Genomic DNA, 22,654 nt, shown 5'->3' on the forward strand with positions numbered 1-22,654 from the left:
AAATGAGACAAATAGAATGCTTAACTGACTAAAAAATATATAACCTCCAGTTTGGAATGTCGTTTTTTTGTATAAAAAGATGTGTGATGCCATATTTTCCGCACAAAACGCATTCAATTTTCACAAAAGCCGACAGTGCGCCTTATAATCCTTATATCAAAGTCAAAGTCAGCTTTATTGTCAAATATGATAATATATTATAATATTCTGATTTCTTATCGGATGAGTATGTTTGAGTTTGTGTAGTATGTTAAATTTCAAAAGTGCCTTGTCGTAGCTGCTGCAGTTGTGAAAGCTTGATATAAATAAAGCTGTATCATATTCCCTTTAGCGTAGCTCCATCTAGTCTAGTGGATGCATAGCGCAACCGCAGCCACTGTTGTAGCATCTATTCATTCTATGCACCTTATACACAGCGATACCTTGGCTTACGAACGCCTTAGCTAACGAACCTTTCGGCTTACAAACTTTAAATTCACGAGAATGTAATCTTGGCATACGAACTATTTTTTGGGATACACGCGGAGCGCCATAATGAGTGATGTGTCGTTCGCGAACGAGCCTGTTCTCCTAACAAGGAAATGGCAGCTGGCTTTTTTTTGTCCTCTATTCCCAGTCTTTGGTTGAAGCCGCACGTGATTGGTCAAGAACGCAGCAGTGGGCGGGGGGGAGGGCTTACAGAAACACAGAGCTGCAAATAAAAAGAGATAGGCAGACGACAGAGAGAGTGTGAGAAAATGGATAGAAAACACAGTGAAATTTGGACTAGTTTCAACTTGATTGATAGTTCAAAGGCAGAGTGTAGACTGCAAAGTTAAAATATCCCATCAATCAGGCTCCTCAAATAACCCGCACAAGCCATCTGTACACTTGACGCAAAAAGCTATCCACCCAGCTAAATAGAATACAATTCATGAGGAACTAGACATTGAGGCGCCTAATCCTCCGGAAAATATGGTAATCTTAATCACAGCCTTATTTCAAATTAGTGTTTCCAGGTTTAATAGTACATCGCATGGTTTTGTGGTGTCTTTGGAGCGCATGTTTGAAACCTGACTGCCGAGACGATATGGTGGAAGATTCAGTTTCTCCGGTGTGGTTGGAAACACTTGATCAATAGTCCGCTTTTCATTGAGACTGGGCTGTTCTGGCTGTCTTGAAAGACATTTTGCCCCTCATCCTCTCCAGCTTGCTCTGATGAGAGGCGCAAAGTCTTCTAAGACAGCTGATACAGCCCAGTTGCAATCAATTTCATGCCCTAAGAAGTCTCGTGGATACGCACTGATTTTGGAAACTTAAGAATCCTCCGACTATACGTTTGTTTTTTTCTTCCAACTGTCTTTTAAATTCAGCCCTGTATATGCTTTACACTAACAAAAATCCCTTCTTTTCAAATTCTTCTCCAGCCCCCCCAGCATAAGGCGCTTCAGATCCGATGCAGAGGAGGAAGATGAAAAAGACGACACTGTCCAGGGATCTCTGTACACTTCTTGATTCTGATATAGCAATCAACTGAAGAACGTCGGTGATGTTGAGCCTTCCGAGTTGTGATCTTAGTTTGTTTTCAGTACTACTTTCCGAAACACAAGTTTCAGCCACTTATTGTCTTGCATGTGAAGATGACCATGTTGGTGGTTGTTCATGGACACTGGCAGTTGAGCCAAAGAGTTTCGGATTGCCTCTGAGATAAGATTGTTTCCTTAAAATCTCCTTGTGTATTATTTCTATTTTTTTGCATACTGTACACAATAATATGTTTTGTCATCACACAGTGTATTGCCAAAAAGCTTTTTCTTCCATGTCGACAGTTGTATTGGTGCCAATTGAAACAATATCCTGGCCTCATGAAACCTTCATCTTTTCTGGGACCACTGCGATCTTTCTGTGATGTTTGCACCTGGGTGGCATTCAAGTCGCTCCCGTCGTCATACTTTGAGTATCTCTTGCTGGCAAACGATTCAGTTTTTACAAGTGGAAAGAATGACGTCGGTGATGCTGGTAGGCTGTTGAATCAGTTCTCTTTGGGGGGTTTGTTTTAAGAAATGCAGACAAGCAGGATCATATTCTGCATTTTTTTAACTCACATGGTTAGTTCAAGTACAGTGATACCTCGGCTTACGAACGCCTTGGCTAATGAACTTTTCAGCTTACGAACGTTAAATTCACGAGAATTTAATCTTGGCATACAAACTATTTTTTTGGGATACAGATGGAGCGCCACAATGAGTGATGTGTTGTTCGCGAATGAGCCCGTTCTAACAAGGAAATGACAGCCGACTATTTTTTGTCCTCTATCCCTGCCCCCAGTCTTCGGTTAAAACCGCACGTGATTGGTCAAGAGAGCAGCGGTACAGTTTAATTATTTATTTACAATACCATAGCATATTTATTCTACATAAAATAAGGTATATTTAGTGTCGTTTTAAGGATTAGAGAATTAGAAAGTGGAAAATTATGTTTAATGGGGACCTGGGAACGGATTATTCTCATTTTAATGGTTTTCTAAGGGAAATTATTGTTTGGGATACACACTTTTTGCCTTACACACTCTGTCTGGGAACCAATGAAGTTCGTAAGCCAAGGTATCACTGTACTTAGAATACCAAGCTTCATCACTTATTGTAGTTTTGATTTGATGTGTTTTTCCTGATCAAAAGGAATTTACTGCAAATTCATATTTGGCACTATTATTGTTTGTTATCCTCTTGCAATATTATGTTATTACAATTATTAAATATAAAGCAAATGTCCATTCACCACAACATTTTCAAATTGCCAGCATTTTCAGTGATGAACGACCAAAGTCGACAATGAGGACAAAATAAAGATCAATTTTTGGTCTGATTCATAGTTCTCACAACTTTGACTATGCTCATTCTTTTGAAACAACCATGATCCCTACAGAGTTGCCATGTTGACATTTTCCTCAAGGTAGGCACATTTGATATAACGCCAGAAATGTTCCAGGTGAGATAGAATGTCCACCCTTGTCCAAATTAATTGCACCACCCTGTGATCTTGATTGTTTTGTGGTTTAAATCATTCTAAAGCTTGTGAAAAGTTCAGAACAATGTTTGCCACGATAGGGGTGGAGTGTGTCTGATATACTTGACCAACCACATTCCCTAATTACTTGTTTGCCAGGCCTCTGATTGGATAATTAATGGATTACCATGTCATAATCCCCTTTCCGTCAGGTATAGAAAGAAGGGGTTTTTGGCTTGTAAATCAGTTCTTCAATGAGATGGATACAACACCACGGAAACGCGTTGCAATTATAATGCTAAAGGAACACACCAACCAATTGAATCGAGAAATCACCAGCATTTTCAGTCTTAGCCATAATAGTGTCAGCCGGATACTTAAAAGGAAAGAGGAGACGGGATCAGCCAGCCCACAAATACATGGACGGTGCGGTAGGAAACGGAAGATGACCCCACGAGACGACAAAATGCTGGTACGCGACAGCAAAAAGAACCCACGATTGACCAGTCCTGCCCTGAACGTTCGGCAGAAGGATAGTAATGGGTCTATCGTGATCGTTTGTTCTTGGTTCATAGCTTTTCAGGGTGTTGATGGCAGAGAATGGTTAAATCAGCAGGAAACCAGGTGTTGGACAGAATAAATTGGTTTAATGTAGACAGCAGGGGCATCGCGGTGTCGGCCGAGGAGGAGGCAGGAAGAGGGAGGGAGAGGGAGCTATAGGATGTGATGGAATGGGATGTGACATCATCGAGTTGCTTGTTCTGTAGCCACAAAGGGACATATGTCTTCTTGTGCCGGTCCCAAGCCCGGATAAATACAGAGGGTTGTGTCAGGAAGGGCATCCGACGTAAAAACTTGGACAAAACAAACATGCGGATCAAACCTCTAAAGATGGAGGACACTGATTTGGTGTGCCGACCCTTTGAAGGGAAAAGCCGAAAGGAAAAGAAGAAGATCATGTAAAGGCAGGCAGGATGACGTATCAGGAAGTCCAAACCAAAATGAAATGATGCAAAAAGATGTTGAAAGATGTTCGTATAGCGAATTACCCCAACATATCCCCGCGACGGAATGTCTAACATCGGTGGAGGTGAATAGAAAGAAGAAAGAAAAAAGAAAATCACAAAATAGGGTGTGATACGGATGAGCTGGTGACTGGGAAAGAGGGTGTGATCTGTCGACGTGGCTCCAGTGACGTGCATCGGGAATCTCCTTGACGAACGATGTCCTCGCGAATCCAGATGAACCTTGTGGCTGCAAAGACGGCTAGCAGCTCCGCAACCGGTCCATCCCACGTTGGTGTAGCCCACGTCATTCCCTTCAGACCGCAGAATGCAGTTCAGATGCTACAATTGTGATTCAGCAGCGTCTGCGCCGAGAAAATCACAGGATGCGTGGATGCAAGTGGCTTGTGCATCTCACAGTTAATCAATTCGTCCTGCAAATTGAATGATTTCTCAACCACCATCCTAGCTCTGTCTGCGAATTGTTGCGGTTGACATCATCTGCATAAAAAGCATAATGAAAAAAAGTTAGTCATCATATTTTGCAAATCAACCTTGTACTCTTCAAATTAATTTCTCCGCTTGGAAACTAATAAAGGTGAATCCGATCAAATTCAATATGTATCTTGTATATATGAATCAAATCATCTTTTCTTTGCCTTCATGGGGATGACAATTGTCAGGTCAAAACAAGTGCAATGATCATGTCACGATCATTATTTTAATAAATCTATAAACTTTGCTTTTATGAAAAGTCCCACGATATCAACTGGAGAATCTCTTTTAAGTAATTATTAATCACTAGCGAATCAAGCAACATTTACCTTGCCAATTTCCCCATTGTGGGACTACTAAAGGCTTTCTGATTCTGAATTGCCAATTCCATCCAATTCGAGATAAATGTTCCTGTCGTTTAGCCTAATTTTCCTGAATATTTTATTTACTTTTTTTCCAATTGAACTGTCATTTATGAGAGGTCAACACAGTGAAATGTGGTGGGGGCCCCAGAATTGCCTCAGTGTGTTAAACCCCTCTTTGAAGTTTTTTACTGATTAAAAACTCTGATAAGAGGTATCGGACATAACTCTTTCAACTATGATTATAAATCTGAATCCTTATTCAGCAATGCTTTAAATCAAAAAGAGATCGCTAAGGTCTAAATATTGACTTACACAAGTGCACATTTTCAATCCATTTTGCATTCGCCCGAAGTCAGATCACAAAATTAATTGTCCCGATCGCAGACAAAAATATTGGAATCCTGACTTCAAGGTGTTCAATTCTCTTAGTGAAAACACATTATCCAATCTAACAAAAATACTTTACTTTTGCGCCTTCAAATTCACTCAAGTTCAGCCTCTATTTATTCATTTGTTTGTTGGCTTATTTATTTGTTCACTCAGTCTAATTTGCCTGCCTATTTAATTTAGTGTTTTTTTTTTCAACTGGACGGTATTCATCAAAGAGCTATGGGAAAAACAGTATTATGTCATTCATGAGGAGGTCGAGCTGGCATGGTTGGGCAGGTTTTCCGATGAGACAGGATAGACATCTGGATGGCCCCCCGTCGAGTCCTCTTGCAAAGACAAGGCAGTCTCTCGTCCTGTGAAAGAAGAGAGAGCTGGATGGCAGATTACACGCAGGCAGCAATAATGTTTTTTTGCACAATATGTTTGTGAATGTTAACGCAACCGCCTTATTCCTTTTCTTTCCGCGTGTATACCCATTCGGCGAACGAATCAATTAGCCGATCCTAGAATGCGGCTGTGAATCTTGAAAACATTTTGTCCAGGTGTCCCCCAAAAAATGTTTCCAACTCCATCATGTTGATCATTTCCAGGCGTCCCCAGACGATCATCAGATTGATACAATGGACAGAAGGTCCTGATATGCTCTTGTGAATCTTGAACCAACGCTGTCAATATCACTTGGTGAATTGATTTGCTGACTCAAGTTGCAATGACTGTCTCCCCAGAAGGTGTCATGAGCGCTCCATGTTGCTAGATTGTACAAAGCACAGCTGGAGTCACCATGGGGGGGGGGGGGGGTCTGGTCCCCCACCCCTTTAAGACAGAGAAGGAGAGCTGGGCTGCCCGCTCTCTCTGGGCAGCCCCCCCCTCTCCCCCCTGTTCCTTTGTGTCAGCGAAGCTCACACCCAGGGCACCCCACTGTGTCAACGTCTCCGCTCAAGCAACGCGCGCACATATACACACACACAATGCACGCACACACACAGAAGCACACAAGGGACACACAAAAGGACACGGACAGATGGCTTCTCCAAAATGACCCCCCCGCCCTCAGCCCACCCCTCCCTGCCCACACGGCTAGCAATGCTGATAATGCGCAAGTGTTGATGAATGCATTAATCTTTCGGAAAATCCACGATCTATTGCAGCTGCAATTAAACAAAAAAATAACACTGTAATCGTCTTCTTGTGCCGGTCCCAAGCCGGATAAATACAGAGGGTTGTGTCAGGAAGGGCATCCGACGTAAAAGCTTGGCCAAAACAAACATGCGGATCAAACCTCTAAAGATGGAGGACACTGATTTTCTGTGGCGACCCCTTGATGGGAAAAGCCGAAAGGAAAAGAAGAAGAAGAATCATCCAGATGGTGACATGTCCCCAACAGCCCTCACACGGAAATCCTCGGTCTTATAACTTACTTGGTTAGCCTGGCGTGCTGCAGCAGACGTCGTAATCCGTATCGGCATTAGCGTCACACGCGGAAACTCCACGTAGAGTTGCCCAATGACCCATCTTATCAATCCATTCATTCAACATAGCTGCATGCTAGCGCCGTCACTCACCCGTGAAGGCAATCGTGAGCGACGGACACCAAGAAGGGAGGGCGGCCCCCGTCGAACACACTCGAAGGAAAAAAGGGCTTCGTCCACTGGAAGAAACGCTGGGCCCACTCCCTCCCACCCTCTCGATGTCATCTGCTAGGACCCGGAGACTTTCGGCACCAATAATATTTGGTCTATCGTGATCGTTCGTTCCTGGTTCATAGCTTTTCAGGGTGTTGATGGCAGAGGATGGTTAAATCAGCAGGGAGCCAGGTGTTGGACAGAATAAATTAGTTTAATCTTGTAGACAGCAGGGGCATTGCGGTGTCTGCCGAGGAGGCGGCAGGAAGAGGGAGAGAGAGAGAGACAGAGGGAGGGAGGGAGGGAGGGAGGGAGCGCGGACTGGGAGAGCATTTATATGACGGACAGGGTGCGACGCAATAGGATGTGATGTAATGTGATGTGACATCATGTAAAGGAAGGCAGGATGACGTATCAGGAAGTCCAAACCAAAACGAAATGATGCAAAAAGATGTTTAAAGATGTTCGTATAGCGAATTACCCCAACAGATAAAGTGTCTGTTTCGGACAGTACAGTAAGAAGACGTTTGTTAGAAGCCGGCCGTCCAGCACATTGTCCAGTGAAGAAACAGCTCCTTACCGAACCCATGCGAAAGGACCATGGCACAGTGTCACACGTCGAAAAAAATGAAGGATTTCTTTGCACAGAAGGACATTACTGTGATGCATTGGCCTGGCAATTCACCGGACTTGAACCCGATTGAGAATTTATGGTCAATAATGAAGATTCGTCTGCGTGAGAAAGATTGCACAACAAAAAAAAAGCCCTAATTTGTGCTATAATTAAGACCTGGTACTGGGACCCTTCCATCATCAATAACTGTCAAAATCTGGTCGATTCCATGCCAAAACGCATCGCTGAGTTGATAAAGAACAAGGGGGTACACACGTCTTACTAAAATGTACATTTGAATCATTTGAGTTGTCCAAAAATGTAAACAATCAATTTTATGCCAAAATAACAGGGTGGTGCAATTAATTTGCACAAGGGTGTATTTCTCTTTGTAATACTAGAATTTGTGTTTTTTGACGACTTTCATGCCTGTCTTATGATGCAGCGGCTTATGACTTGGACGAGAGTGCAAATCGTAAATTATGTTAGGTCCTATAAAGAGGTCATGCCTAACAGTTTCAGTCGAAGCAGGCAAAAGGTAGTGAGATATGTCTTTTTGATTCAAGTATGCAAACCCACATATAGTGATGAGTGTGGTAGTTGCCCAATGACCCACTGGGATCAATTAGTGCATTAATCTTACATCTCTTAATCATTAATCTTAAACCTGGGGACATTTTACCATGCCGCGCAAATTTTGGAACCACACAGTCCATCTTTTGTAGGTCAGCACAGTTTCTCATGTTTTGCTCTGGGTAGACACATTTTCAGAATCATTAGGTTACCACATATTCATTGAAATTGATACAAGTTCATTTAATGAGGGAAATGAATTCATTGAGTGCAACGCAGTCATGGGATTTGTTCACAACATAGGAAACAATACAGAGCCTAAGCAATGTTAAGTTGTTTCCAAGTTTTGCGAAGCAGCAAGCACCGACGAAAGTAGCAACATATCACACTCGTGTAGGGTTCACTTTTTGGTGAATCATTCACAGTAACATTAGTCCACATAAAACATCAAATGACATTAATGGGCTTGAAAAAAAACTGTCAGGGTTCACGAAATCCTTTTCTTTCCTTTTTTTGTAAAACGATGCCTTGTTTTTATTGTCTTCAGACAACAGGCATTTAAAGAACAACCGACACCTCCGGACAAGTTGCGTCCATAATTTGTAAAATCACTTCAAATGACTTCTACTGAACGCATTTTCCGCAAGATTCCACCGCATATAGCTATATTTTACGGTTTAAGACTTGCAATGAATATTCATGAAGTATTGTTTTCGAGATGATGACGATGCCCTAAGTGACGTCATATTCGGAACGCCCCTGACAGAGAAAGCGACACACAATGCATTTTGGGTACTTTTTTTCGTCTGATCGCAAAATTAGAAGGAAAACTACATAAATAACGCGATGGTGAATCATTGTGTGTCGCAGCCAATTGCGGTAACACGCATAAAGGAGGTGTAAGTTGACACAAATTCCCAGCGAACAAATCAGCCCATTTCCAACGGAGCTTGGGCGCCATCTTGTGCATGTTCTGGCAGCTACATTGGAGTCCAGACGGCTCGAATTGATACAGAAGGACTTCTTTAATCGATTGCAAACATTTATGCTTTCCTCTTCAGAACTATTTGAATCATCTTCATAACTGGATGAGTAACAAGAAAGCATCTTCTCCGAATCTGAACTCTCTGAAGCCATTGTTTTGATTCTGGAGCAAGGCAGTTTGTGAAGGAGTATCCTGCCGTGACATCACGAACAAGGGGGTGGGACTTTCTGAATCGCCCCAGTTTCGAGCCTATTTTGTGGCGGTTTTGAGACACTAAGTCATTTTATTGGTGTTTTGCATTTGACTAAAAATATCAGCCTGGGTGTTTTGGGTGTTTTAGATGCTATAAAACGTTTTTCTGGTGTCAGGAAACAAAAAAATGGTGTCGGTTGTCCTTTAAATGTAATCAACTTAGATACAAGTTTCAGGCTGCTTCAGAACTTTATAGAATGCACACATTATAAATACTGTCTGCGTGTATGCTTTATGTTTCCTTTGAAAATAGTTTTTCATTGAACAAATTGACCTCTGATAAAATGTTGCCTTAAATTTAATATATTGTAAATAAACTGTGGTGATTGTTTTAAAGTGACTTCAGGCTACTTTGTGATTTCATCTTCATGAAATTTCAAATCGTCCATGACCACGGGTCTTCAGAATGTTTTTATTTGCATTGCAGGACCAATCCAGTTAAGACAACGATATGAACAAAAGAGAGCAAATACACTGATCCCTCAGCTCACGAACTTAATTGGTTCACAGAAAGTGTGTGTAAGGCAAGAAGTTCGTCTGCCAAACATTTATTTCCCAAAAGAAACCATTAAAAATGATAAGAATCTGTTCCAAGGTCCCCATAAAACATACTTTTCTACTAAATAAGCCTTACATCTGTGTAAGCTCTCAGTCATACAGGAGTGGTCCATCGATGAAAAGGTTTCTTCAGTCATCTGTACTTTGAAAAATTCTGACGATACAAAAAGGAGAGGAGTAGCAGTACCTAACATTGCAGGACTTTCTGAAAAACTATAAAGAGTGCTTTGGCAACACAAAATTCCTACTTATTTCAAACCGATCAACACTTTAAGGCAAAAATTAGTGCATCCAAAAGATAGGCCGACAAATGAAAAACAAAGTAATGTAGTTTATTCAATACATTCTAAGAATGAAAATTTTATTCACCATCGCAGGGCTAATACTAGTGGGCCTCAATCAGCAGTACATATGCACCTAAAAGCTAGCAACCACTCATTTGACGACAATGAGATTAAATCTTAGCGAAAGAACATAGATGGTTTGTTCGTAAACTGAGGTATCACTGCTCACCCCAGTCTTAGGTTAAAGCCGCACGTGATTGGTCAAGATCCGCGGTAGAGAAGGGAGGGGACACACGCAGCAGGACACTCAGCAGTGAAGAGAAGGAGGAGGGGGTTAAAGAAACAAGCACGCTGTGAGCACATGAAACAGGAAAGGCAGACAGACGACAGAGCTTGATAGCACACAAAGAAAAGTGAAAAGGTGAGAAAATGGATAGAAAACACAGTGAAATATGGACTTGTTTCAACTTTGTTTATAGTTCAAAGGCAAAGTGTAAACTGCAAAGTTATAATATCCCATCAATCGGGCTCCACAAATAACCGGCAAAAGGCATATGTACAATTTGAAGAGAAAAGACAAGTAAAGGGAACCAGCTATTAATGGAAGTTTCTCGTGTGTTTGCCTGCATCTGTTGCTGTTACAATATCACAACTTCCAAGATGTACAACCCAGAGCTCCTTGAGACACTTTATGCAAAAAGCTATATAAACCAGCTAAACAGAACACAATTGATGAGGAACTGGGTAAAATTATCACCGAGAAAGCAAGGCAACTTCACTCGGATATCGTCAAGTGGCAACCTGGAAGTTCGTCATCCATTGATGATCTCAAGGCTAGCCACGGATGGTTCAAGAACTTTAAGCGTCGTACAGGGATTCATAGTGTCATTCGTCATGGTGAGGCAGCACGTTCTGACTATAAAGCTGCCAAAGCGTCCAAGGAATCACTCAAGATGGTGGAAGAAGAAGGCTACGTTCCTCATCAAGTGTTTAATGCTGATGAAACCGGCCACTCCATTCCATCAAGCCATTAACGACTATCACAAAAGTAAATAAAATGACTTTATGATACAGTAGTTTATTTCTTTAATTACAATACCATAGCACATTTATTGTACATAAAATAAGGTATATTGTAGTGTGTTGTGTAGTTTTAAGGCTTAGAAAAGGCTTAGAAAATTAGAAAGTAGAAAATTATCTTTTATGGGGACCTGGAAACAGATTATTCTCATTTTAATGGTTTCCTATGGGCAATTAATGTTTGGGATGCACACCTTTCGCCTTACACACTCTGTCTGGGAACCAATTAAGTTCGGAAGCCAATGTATCACTTTACTTGGCAATAAAGATGATTCTGATTCGGATTCAGGGTCACATGTAAACTGGAGCCGGTCCTAATTTACATGGAGCTGTGTGCCCTGCGATGGCTGGCACACAGAAACGGTTCAGGATGTCCCCCCGCTGACTGCCTGAAGACAGCTTGGATAGACTACAATATCACTGCTAACCCCGTGATCATGAAGCTGTTTGGTAGATGGATGAATGAATGATCATAATGTTGCAAATGAAGCTTGAAATCATAGGCCACCGGTGAAGACACATTTCTATAAAGATGACTTGGAGTTGGTCTGGAAGCGGCTGATTCGGAAAGGTGTCATGTCATAGGAGGGCACTTCTCCCAGGCTTAACTCACACAGCAGTTTGCCAATGACAGGGCCAAACTTGAAGCCGTGACCTGAAATAGGAAACAAATGCTGGAATGAGCAAAACAAATCCCTCACTGGTTACTGCTACATTTCCCCATAATTCTTAAAGGCAACCGATGCCTCCGGACAAGTTGTGTCCATAATTTGTAAAATCACTTCTACTGAGCGTATTTTACACAGATTCCACAGCATATAGCTATATTTTAGGTTTTAAGGCTCTCGCTGAATATTCAGGAAGTCTTGTTTTTGAGTTGGTGATGATTCCTGACGTCCCATTACGGAAGGAACGCCCCTGACCGAGAAAGGACACACAATGCATTTTGCGGTACTTTGTTTGGTCTGAAAACTTCGTGTTGATCCGTGTTGATGGTGAAATTAGAAGGAAAAAACATAAATAATGCGATGGTGAATCGTTGTGTGTTGCACCAAGACTACTATGATACTTGATACTACTTGACACAATTTCCCAGCAGACAAATCAGCCCATTTCCAACAGAGCTTGGGCGCCATCTTGTGCATTTTCCGGGCCGCTACATTGGGGTCCAGACGCCTCAAAATGAGAAGGAAGGACTTCTTTAATCGATGGCAAACATTTATGCTTTCCTCTTCAGAACTATTTGAATCATATTCATAACTGGATGAGTAACAAGAAAGCATCTTTTCCGAATCTGAAGCCATCGTTTTGATTCTTGAGTAAGTCTTGGCGTGACGTCATGAACAAGGGGGCGGGACCTTCTGAAACTCGCCATCCCGAGATCATTTTCAAGTAGTTTTGGGACACTTTAACTCATTTTTATTGGTGTTTTGTATTCGACTAAAAATATCAGCCTGCGTGTTTTGGGTTATTTTAGATGATATAAATGTTTTTCTGATGTCAGTTAGGAAACAAAAAATGGTGTCGGTTGTCCTTTAAGCATTGTTGTTTAATTTGATGTTGTGTGTTGCTGTGATGTACCCGAGAATCCTGCGCCAATAACAATATTGCCATATGCAGGGTGGCGGTCCAGCACAAAATGACGGTCGGGTGTAAGCTGGGAAAATCAAAAAATGTAAAGTTAGCAATATTACAACCATTATGGAGAGAATGCAGAAGAGATTTGTTTTCTTTCAGTATTCATCCAAAAAAAACACTCATTGAAAACATTGTACTTTCGATATTTAAGTATTTATCAGTAATTCAGTCGAATGTGAACACTGTGCGCTCTTAAATTTTCCACCGGTGCTCATATGATTGGAAGTTAGGGGCTCCAGTACTATGCTCTCAGTAGAGCTGGCCGACATGTCGAAATACTGTACATCATGACGGCAATACAACTGCTTTTCTACTATCCATTTTATTGTCATTTGTTGTTATTATTTTGTTCTTTTGACTTCAAGATGGCGGCGCGAGAATGGCTGCCTTTCCAGCATCTCCTGTATTTTGTTTGTCTACTTTTTCCTTTCCTTTCCTCTAACTTTCATCACTTTGCTGCTGTGAAATGTAAATTTCTCCACTGTGAGGCTAGTAAAGTCTAATCCAATCCAATTAAGAGAAAAGGCCCTGAAGGCAAACTGCACGAGTCTTCAAACCAAAACAGCAAAGCAGTTTGCTTTTTGAGCCTCTGCAAAACACAAAGAATAACAAAACTGAGAATCAAAGATTTTTGGATTTGTCCTCTAAATCAACACCAATGACTGCCCCCCCACCCCCCAAAAAAATAATAACTTGACACCTGTGATCCAAACCAACGATGCCATTGACAGAAGTCAAAATATAACAACTGGTTCATGATGGAAAATTTGATGCTTCATATTCCCATAAGCATCTTTTTATTTTTTTATTATTGAAAAAACATTTACTTTTTCAGTTAATTCTGCGATTATCTGGCAACCAATTCACAGCTGGGATAAGCTCCAGCACCCTTCGGTCAGAAAGTTGAATGACTACTTACAGTAAGAATTAAAAAAAAACAACTTGCTCCTGACCGTATACATGCAGCTCTCAACCACAGCTGGCTCGGGGATCAGGCCAGGAAAGCTGCGGGTGATGTAGCGCCGGAGGATTTCAATATCAGCCACATCTGTCTGCTTGTCTCTTTGGTCCGGGTCAGTCTCACTGCCGTTATGGTAGCAAATCTATACCCACATAAAAACAGTCAATTGGATTATGATGTGCGAAAACTAGGAGTTATGCAGAGCAGTAATGTAAACAGTAAATAATCACAATAATACCTGTGTCTGAAACTCATGACGAAAAGTTAGCGGACACCAGGGCAGACAACTCTGAAAAGTTGCCTGCCTGGCCATAAAGTTGCCTGCCCCATTTTTCAAAACTTGAAACACAATAAGACGACTAATCGCAAAAAAAAACATTGTTGCGAAGTATAAAGGATTTTTTTAAATTAAGGAAGTACGTACCGCAAATATCCCTTGCTGAAGATTTTGCTCCAGTTGTTGTTTGTCGTCATGGCTCACAATGCAATGTTTGCGTTGCGTTGTCTGCTAAAAGCCGCGTGGACTCCTCTTTCTAAGTGGCTTTCTAAACTCTCAAGAACACTTTACAGTCACGGTATAGTATGAAGCACGAAACAGGCTTCTGATTGGTTGCCGTGCCGAGTATGCAAATTGCCAAACGAACGTTCGTTTGGCAATTTGCATACTGTTTCGTGTTTCGAACTATACCGTGACTATAAAGTGTACTTGAAAGTTTTGAAAGGTGCTTAGAAAGAAGAGTCCACGTGGCTTGTAACGGTTTGTTAGTAGCTTTTTGCTTTATTGAATAAAACAAACGTTTGATTTGGAAAAAAAAAACATATTTCTTTTTTTTTTTTTTTTTTTAAGTTGTCGGCCACCCGGCCCGACACGTTGAAAGTTGTACGCCCGATGTAAAAGTTGCACGCCCCGGGCCTCCGGGCAGACATTATTTCAAACACTGATAATACATTTTATTTTAAGTGCCTTTCAAAACTCTCAAGGACACTTTACAGTCACAGACAAGCATATATTCTATAATAAAAAAAATGCAATTTTAAATAGGTAGGTTTTGAAGATGGGATTTGAAGGTGGGAAGGTGGTACCGAAAAATCATTGTCAAAAAAAAGTCACTTAAAGGACAACCAATGCCTCCGGACAAGTTGTGTCCATAATTTGTTCAAATGACTTCTACTGAGCGCATTTGACAAAGATTCCACTGCATATAGCTATATTTTACATTTTAAGACTCGCGCTGAATATTCAGTTGTTGTTTTCGAGTTGATGACGATGCCTGAAGTGACGTCACATTTGGAACGCCCCTGACTGAGAAAGCGACACACAATGCATTTTGGGTATTTTGTTTGGTCTGAAAACTTCGTGTTGATCCGTGCTGATGGCAAAATTAGAAGGAAAACACATAAATAACGCGATGGTGAATCGTTGTGTGTTGCACCAAGACTACTATTTGATATTTGCGGACACAAATTCCCTTGTAGACAAATCAGCCCATTTCCAACGCCGCTTGTGCGCCAAATTTTGCATTTTCTGGGACACTACATTGCTGTCATTGATGGCTCGAATTGATATGGGAGGACTCCTTTAATCGATTGCAAACATTTATGCTTTCCTCTTCAGAACTATTTGAATCATATTCATAACTGGATGAGTAACAAGAAAGCATCTTCTCCCAATCTGAACTCTTGTTTTGTTTCTTGAGCAAGGCAAGATGTCTTGGCGTGACGTCACGAACAAGGGGGCGGGACCTTCTGAAAATGTCCAGTTTCGAGCTGATTTGTGGCAGATTTTTGGACACTTTAGGTTATTTTTATTGGTGTTTTTCATTTGATTAAAAATATCAGCTGCTATAAAACGTTTTTCTGATGTCAGTTAGGAAACAAAAAAATGGTGTCGGTTGTCCTTTAAAGCATTTGAAAATAAATTTATCTGCGCTTGGCGAAGATGGGTTAAGTATACATCTGTTATAAAACGAGTTTACCACTGAGCTGGAAATAGCACACAAATTGAAACAGAGGCTCGCTGAGGGAAACTGACACTAACTAGCAACATGAGCTGGAGTGAAGCTCATGGGTCACTGTTGCTCTCGATGTAGGTGAAAGATTCACACACAGCTCCTCCTGCAATTCTATTTCAGAAGGTGTGTATTGTTTTTCTACATTGTAACACGAGCACACACACACGGACACACACACACACACACACACACACACACACACACACACACTTATACATACTATTAAAGGACAACCGACACCATTTTTTTGTTTCCTAACTGACATCAGATAAACGTTTTATAGCATCTAAAATACCCAAAACACGCGGGCTGATATTTTTAGTCAAATGCAAAACACCAAACACCACAAATGACATAAAGTGTTCAAAACTGCCACAAAATGACCTCAGAACTGGGGATTTTCAGAAAGTCCCACCCCCAGTTTGTGACGTCACGCCAGGACATCTTGCCTTGCTTCAGATTCAAAGCAATGGCCTCACGGAGTTCAGATTCAGAGAAGATGCTTTCTTGTTACTCATCCAGTTATGAATATGATTCAAATAGTTCTGAAGAGGAAAGCATACATGTTTACAATCGATTAAAGAAGTCCTTCCGTATCAATTCAAGCCGTCTGGACTCCAATGTTGCGTCCCAGAAAATGCACAAGATGGCACCCAAGCTCCATTGAAAATGGGCTGATTTGTCCGCTGGGAATTTGTGTCCACTTCTGTCTGGTGTTACCGCAATTGGTAGTCTCGGTGTGACACACAACGATTCACCATCGCGTTATTTATGTGTTTTTCCTTCTAATTTCGCCATCAACACGATGTTTTCAGACCAAACAAAGTACCCAAATTGCATTGTGTGTTCGTGGCGTCACGTCAGGCATCGTCATCAACTCGAAAACAAGACTTCCTGAATATTCAGCGCGAGTCTTAAAACGTAAAATATAGCTATATGCGGTGGAATCTTTGTAAAATGCGCTCAGTAGAAGTCATTTGAAGTGATTTTACAAATTATGGACACAACTTGTCCGGAGGTGTCGGTTGTCCTTTAATGCATTGATTTTTGACTGTTTTTGGGCTCACTAATTGGTAAAACATGACATAGAAGCACACATACTCTCATTCCTGCTTACTTTTTTTTTACATATTCAGACAGACAGTACCTTCATCAAGCCCGGGTATTCATTGGAAGGAAGGCCATAAATATGGTCTGCCGCCTCCTTTCCTTCAATCAGCAAGAAGCAAGGAAATCGTTTCCTTACATGGTAGGAGTCAGGAATCTTCTCTTTCCAATAACACACATTTATTCTCACCACCTACAATAACGAAAACAAGAGACAAAACAGTGAATACATTGTTGTTGCCCTTTTTAGGTGATATCAATGATAATGATTACTTTTATTTTAAATACAGGTTGCCTGGTATTAGCTCTAATACCTGGTAATAACTCAATGTGTATCCGAATCAATACTGCTGCTTTTTTTGCTGCTTTTGCTTTGCTAAAACTGCTTCATGTAACAAAGAGGGTACAGAAAGTGCTGAAGAATGAATGTCTCTCTGTGTCTTTGTGTTGTCATGTTATTTGTTATTTAGTTTTTTTTTTGTTCTTTTGACTTCAAGACGGCGCCGCGAGAGTGGCTGTCTTTCCAGCAGCTCCTATGTTTTGCTTTTCTACTTTCATTTCTTTCATAACTTTGCTGCTGTGAAATGTAAATTTCTCCACGCGAGACTAATAAAGGCAAATCCAATCCAATCCAATATGCGAGCAAAATCAATATAATAATAATAATAATAATAATAATAATAAATTTCTTTTATAAACGCCTTTCAAAACTCAAGTTCACTTTCCAGTCACAGGAAATATTTTTCTGTGGGTGAGCCGCGGCAGCCACACATGCCAGCGTTCACTCAAACAGGAAAGTAACTCTGATAGAAAGCTAGCTAGCTAATAGACAGCTAATAGATAGCTATGTAACTCATATAGAAAGATAACTAGCTACTAGATAGCTAACAGATAGCTAGCTAAGCCTTTACTCAACCTGGAAGTAACTCAGATAGAAAGCTAGCCAGCTAATAGACAGCTAATAGAGCGCTAAGTAACTCGGATAGAAAGCTAGTTAGCTAATAGATAGCAAACAAATATATAGCTAGGCCTTCACTCAACCCAGACCAGTGACGTGCGGTGAGGTTCATGGCTGGTGAGGCACTGACGTCATCAATGACGTCACCGCTCGTCTCTACTTAGTATTTGAACGGTAAATGTGAAAATTCAGCGATTTTGAAAAAAATCCTAAAACGGCGAAGTTAAATGGACAAGAACTTTAAAGTACAAATCACTGAATACATCTAACTGTTTAATTTATTTTTTCCATTTGATATTTCCATGACAGCTTTCCATGATGACAGGTGAGGCACTGCCTCACCTGCCTCCACTGACTGCACGTCACTGACCCAGACGTAACTCAGATACAAAGCTAGCTAGCTAATATACAGCTAATAGCTAGCTAGCTAGGCCTTCACTCAACCAGGAAGTAACTCAGAAAGCTAGCTAGCTAATAGACAGCTAATATCGCGTTAAGTAACACGGATAGAAAGCTAGCTAGCTAATAGTTAGCTAGGTAGGCCTTCACTCAACCCGGAAGTAACTCAGATAGAAAGCTACGTAGCTAATAGACAACTAATAGATAGCTAAGTAACTCGGATAGAAAGATAGCTAGCTAATAGACAGCTAATAGATAGCTAAATAAATCTGGACAAACATGACCCCCGTCAATTTTCTTTGTTGTGACACTGATTCACTTCTCCTTCATCTACAACTGCATCAAACAACAAACTGTATGCAGAAAAGCATGACGGCACAACTGTCTGTGTCTTATGTTATTGTGTTGTGTTATTTTGACATTTTATGTTAATTGTCCTGTTTATGGCTGTGCAGATACCCGCAGTGGCTCCTCTCTGTGTTTGACTGCAAAGAAATTTCATTTCACAATAAAGTTGACTTGAACTTGAACTGGTCTGGGCGCTACACAGGACCTTTTGCGAAATTCAAAGAGTGTAGTCTGATTAGCAACGCATTAGGTGTGACTAGAATGGAGCACATTTTATAGTAATGTGTTAATGAGCGAGCAACTCATTATTGTCACGGATGCTTCTAAACCTTTAGCGCAACTAAATTCTGGAGCTGAGCTTTTGGTTCATTTATCATATGATAATTCTTATTTTTACCGTTAGTGGTAGATGTAGGTCAATATGAGTCAGCAATTTAGTAGTCCAAGGTCCAGCGGTGATCACAAGTCCCTTGGCTTGATAAACACCTCCAGATGTCGACACAGTCACAATCGGGCCAGGCTTGATTTCCGTAACTTTCTCTTGGTCTTTGATGACACCACCCAACTTCTGAAATTGCTCCTGGGAAACAAAAACAAAATACAGTAAAGTCTCGTTATATCGATATCGCATATATCGATAGTCCCGGTTATATCGATACTATTTCTATGCACGCACGGAGAAAATTACATGCAAACAGGGTCGGATATATCGATAGTCCCGGTTATATCGATATTTTTTCGGACTCCCTTGAATATCGATATAACGAGACTTTACTGTAATTCACTCTTAGTGTGTACTTTGTTGTTTGTCAGTGAGAAGGGGGTTGGTTGGTTGGTTGGTTGTTGTTGGTTGGTTGGTTGGTTGGTTACATTTTTATGGTTCATTTCCTGGTTGGCTCATACCTGCATATTTGCAGTTCAGCACCTGTGGATTTTCTTTTTTTTCTGTTTGGATGAGATGCTGTTACAGTTACCACACAGAGGTCCAGGGTTCGATTCGTGCTTCAACGACTGGGCTATCTACTAGTAGTAAATGAATATTGCACAATATTTGTAAAGTTCTGCTTAAACACAAACTGCTTTTTAAAGAACCTTCGGCACCTTATTGTGTAAATTAAGTGCATTCGCTTTAACATTAGCAGTGAGAAATGGTTAATGATTAAAACATAGTAAGAACTTTGACCGCACGAACCAAGGCATTCTAAAGTGAACATTTGTTGTATTTTTGCTTTACCTGTGCAACCTTGAGTGCTCGATCTGCATATAACACTCCGGCAGTGGTGTCCACAAAAGCCCCATCCCCATCAGCCAGGATTACATTCGGAATGTGCTGACTGAAGTTGTCAGGGGTCAGGACCACCATAGGAGTCTTGTTCCTCTTCAGGGTGCTCTTGAAGTCAAGGTAGCTTCTACTGTTCTCTGGTCCCATCACCAGAAGTCCTGTTCGTCTAAAGAGGAAGGTGCAATGCAGATTGATAAAGGATTACTTTGGATGTAATATTTTCAAGTGTCAATCAATGTCAAAATATAGTGTCAATACGGTACTTAAATTATACACCTTGTCAGACATCAAACCAAAACCGGCTTTTCACAATCTCACCTGAATAGTTGGACACCAGACTCCCTCTCCAACTGAGCCCACAGTTTATAGCCTTCGTCCATCATTTGTGTGTAGAAGTCTTGGTCATAAGCTTTACGGATTATTCGGGTTTGGCCATGGGAGCTCCCTCGAGTGTGAGGTAGAGTAAACTAAAAAGTGGGGTTCAAAGAATGACAAAAATCAATCAGCTTTTGTCATGATCTGTTTGGCGACCAACGGGGGGGCGCTGTCGGCCCCGCCTGCACCTGCACAAGTGCTGGTCGTCCCGATCAGATTGGCGACCAAACGGTCGCGACGTCAGCCCTGCCTGCAGCCTCACAGGTGCTGGTCGTTATAATCACTGTCACTTAAAAGGACACCCGGCACGACCATCCGCTGTCGGTTCATTGTTTGCTGCTTGTTTGCTGCATGCTGTGCATGTGTTTGTTTAACCTTGGCGGACTTTTACTTTTGGTCTTCTTTTGCTACTTTGTATTTTTTGCGTTCAGATGATTTTGATGTTTTACATTTTGTTCCTGCTGACCTTTATTTTAATACAATTTGTAAAACAACCTCCTTGAAGTGTCCAAAAACGAATTCAAAATGAAAACGGAAATGGCCAGTTTCAGAAGGTCCCGTCCCCTTGTTCGTGGTGTTACGCCAAGATGTCTTGCCTGGCTCGAATCAAAACAATGTCTTCAGATTGGTAGAATATGCTTTCTTGTTACTCATCCAGTTATGAATATGATTCAAATGTTTCTGAAGAGAAAAGCATACATGTTTGCAATCACTTAAAGAATGTATTCCGGTCATTTAGATGCATCTGGAGAGAAATGTGACAAACTCTTTCGTACTCACAGTAGGTCACTTTTATGTTGAAGGTGCCCGACGCCGGCATATTGTCGTTACAAAATCCACCCTTCACAAAGCAAACAGTTTCTCTCTCACCATTGACAGTTCTACCGTGTCCCCCGCCCTTCAGGTTAAGAGCCTGGGTGTCATCCTTGATAGCACACTATCTTTTCACTCCCATATAAATAACATAACCCGGTCTGCATATTTTCACCTGCGCAATATCAATCGTCTCCGTCCCTCTGTCACCCCTCACACCACTGCCATCCTCGTCCACAGTCTCGTCACCTCCCGTATCGATTATTGTAATTCACTTCTTTTTGGGGTCAATCAAAAATGTCTCCATAAACTCCAATTAGTCCAAAATTCCTCAGCCCGGATCATCACAAAAACCCCCTCATTTCACCACATCACCCTTGTCCTCCAACAGCTCCACTGGCTCCCTGTTAAACTCCGTATTGAATTCAAGATACTTCTGTTTACATTTAAAGCCATCCATAACCTTGCCCCCCCCCTATCTGTCTGACCTAATTCAAATCTCCGTTCCTTCTCGGGCCCTCAGATCCTCTTCCTCCCTCCACCTCTACATGCCCTCTGCCCGTCTCACAACGATGGGGTGCAGAGCTTTCAGCCGCTCCGCACCTAAACTCTGGAACTCACTTCCACCCAACATCCGCAACATTGACTCCTTTCCTACTTTCAAATCTCACCTGAAAACCCACCTGTTTAAACTTGCTTTCATGGTCTAATTTATTCTGCTGTTTTATTATTTATTGTTTTATGCATGATTTTACTGTTTTGTGTGTTGTCTTTGTTGTAAAGTGTCGTTGAGTGTTCAGAAAGGCGCTTGTAAATTAAATGTATTATTATTGTTATTATTGTTATTATATTCACGTAATGCAGAGTGTTAAAAAACATAGCGGCGGCTGACTCGACTAAATTTTTGACCCCAGTTCTAACTGTCACACCTCAAAACTAAATTTGAAATGTTGGATAAGCGCTTAATATGTGGACGGTCTCGCACTCAGACGGGAAGAACGACTCTCAATCATCCAACTCCCCAATCATTCTTTGACGTTCCGCTTAGCCGTAACTTATTTCTCAAAACTCTTCTGATAAATACGGCTCAGACAAGAGATCGTGTGACGTACCTGTTCAAGGAGAAGGGTTTTCTTTTTCCTTTTCGCGAGCTGATAAGACGTGAAAGATCCTTGGATGCCAGCACCAATTACGATGTAATCATAAATGCTTGCCATGGTTCATAAATCACAATGCAAACACTCACAAACACAAGTTGGCTGTTTTCTTCTATGCCGCTAGCACCGCCCATTAAAAAGTGGGTGGAGTAAAACATATATACTGTCGTGACTTTTCTCATAGCGCAATATAATTATAGTAGACACGATATATAATGACATGCAATACATACATATACCCGTACACTACATCTCACTCTGTGAGAAACTCCCCAATCAATCTTTGACGTTCCGCTTAGCCGCAACTTATTTCTCAAAACTCTATACCCGTACACTACATCTCACTCTGTGAGAGTGTGAGATTTAGATGTACGGGTATATGGTATGTGCTGTACTGT

The 22,654-nt window shown here is 41.2% G+C and overlaps 2 protein-coding genes across 2 annotated transcripts in view; one reads left to right on the forward strand and one right to left on the reverse strand.

Annotated features, from left to right (window-relative positions):
- Positions 1-10,116, forward strand: part of LOC148887972 (unconventional myosin-XVIIIa-like) — a 97,042-nt gene extending 86,926 nt beyond the window's left edge. The window contains exon 46 of the mRNA XM_089014247.1: positions 1,407-10,116. The gene's annotated coding sequence lies outside the window, so the exon portion shown is untranslated. The remainder of the gene's footprint in view (positions 1-1,406) is intronic.
- pipox (pipecolic acid oxidase) lies at positions 9,678-22,459 on the reverse strand. Its single transcript, XM_089014240.1, has 8 exons — positions 22,212-22,459; positions 20,230-20,378; positions 19,864-20,077; positions 19,027-19,209; positions 16,965-17,117; positions 13,798-13,947; positions 12,788-12,863; positions 9,678-11,861 (listed from the first exon to the last, which is right to left on the reverse strand). The coding sequence occupies exons 1-8, from the start codon at positions 22,314-22,316 to the stop codon at positions 11,731-11,733; spliced, it is 1,161 nt and encodes a 386-aa protein (XP_088870366.1). The 5' UTR covers positions 22,317-22,459; the 3' UTR covers positions 9,678-11,730.
- Positions 22,460-22,654: the final 195 nt, after the last annotated feature.

This window comes from Hippocampus bargibanti, linkage group LG14 (genome assembly GCF_051943395.1).
Source record: "Hippocampus bargibanti isolate YZ-2025 linkage group LG14, ASM5194339v1, whole genome shotgun sequence".
Classification (NCBI taxonomy): domain Eukaryota; kingdom Metazoa; phylum Chordata; class Actinopteri; order Syngnathiformes; family Syngnathidae; genus Hippocampus; species Hippocampus bargibanti.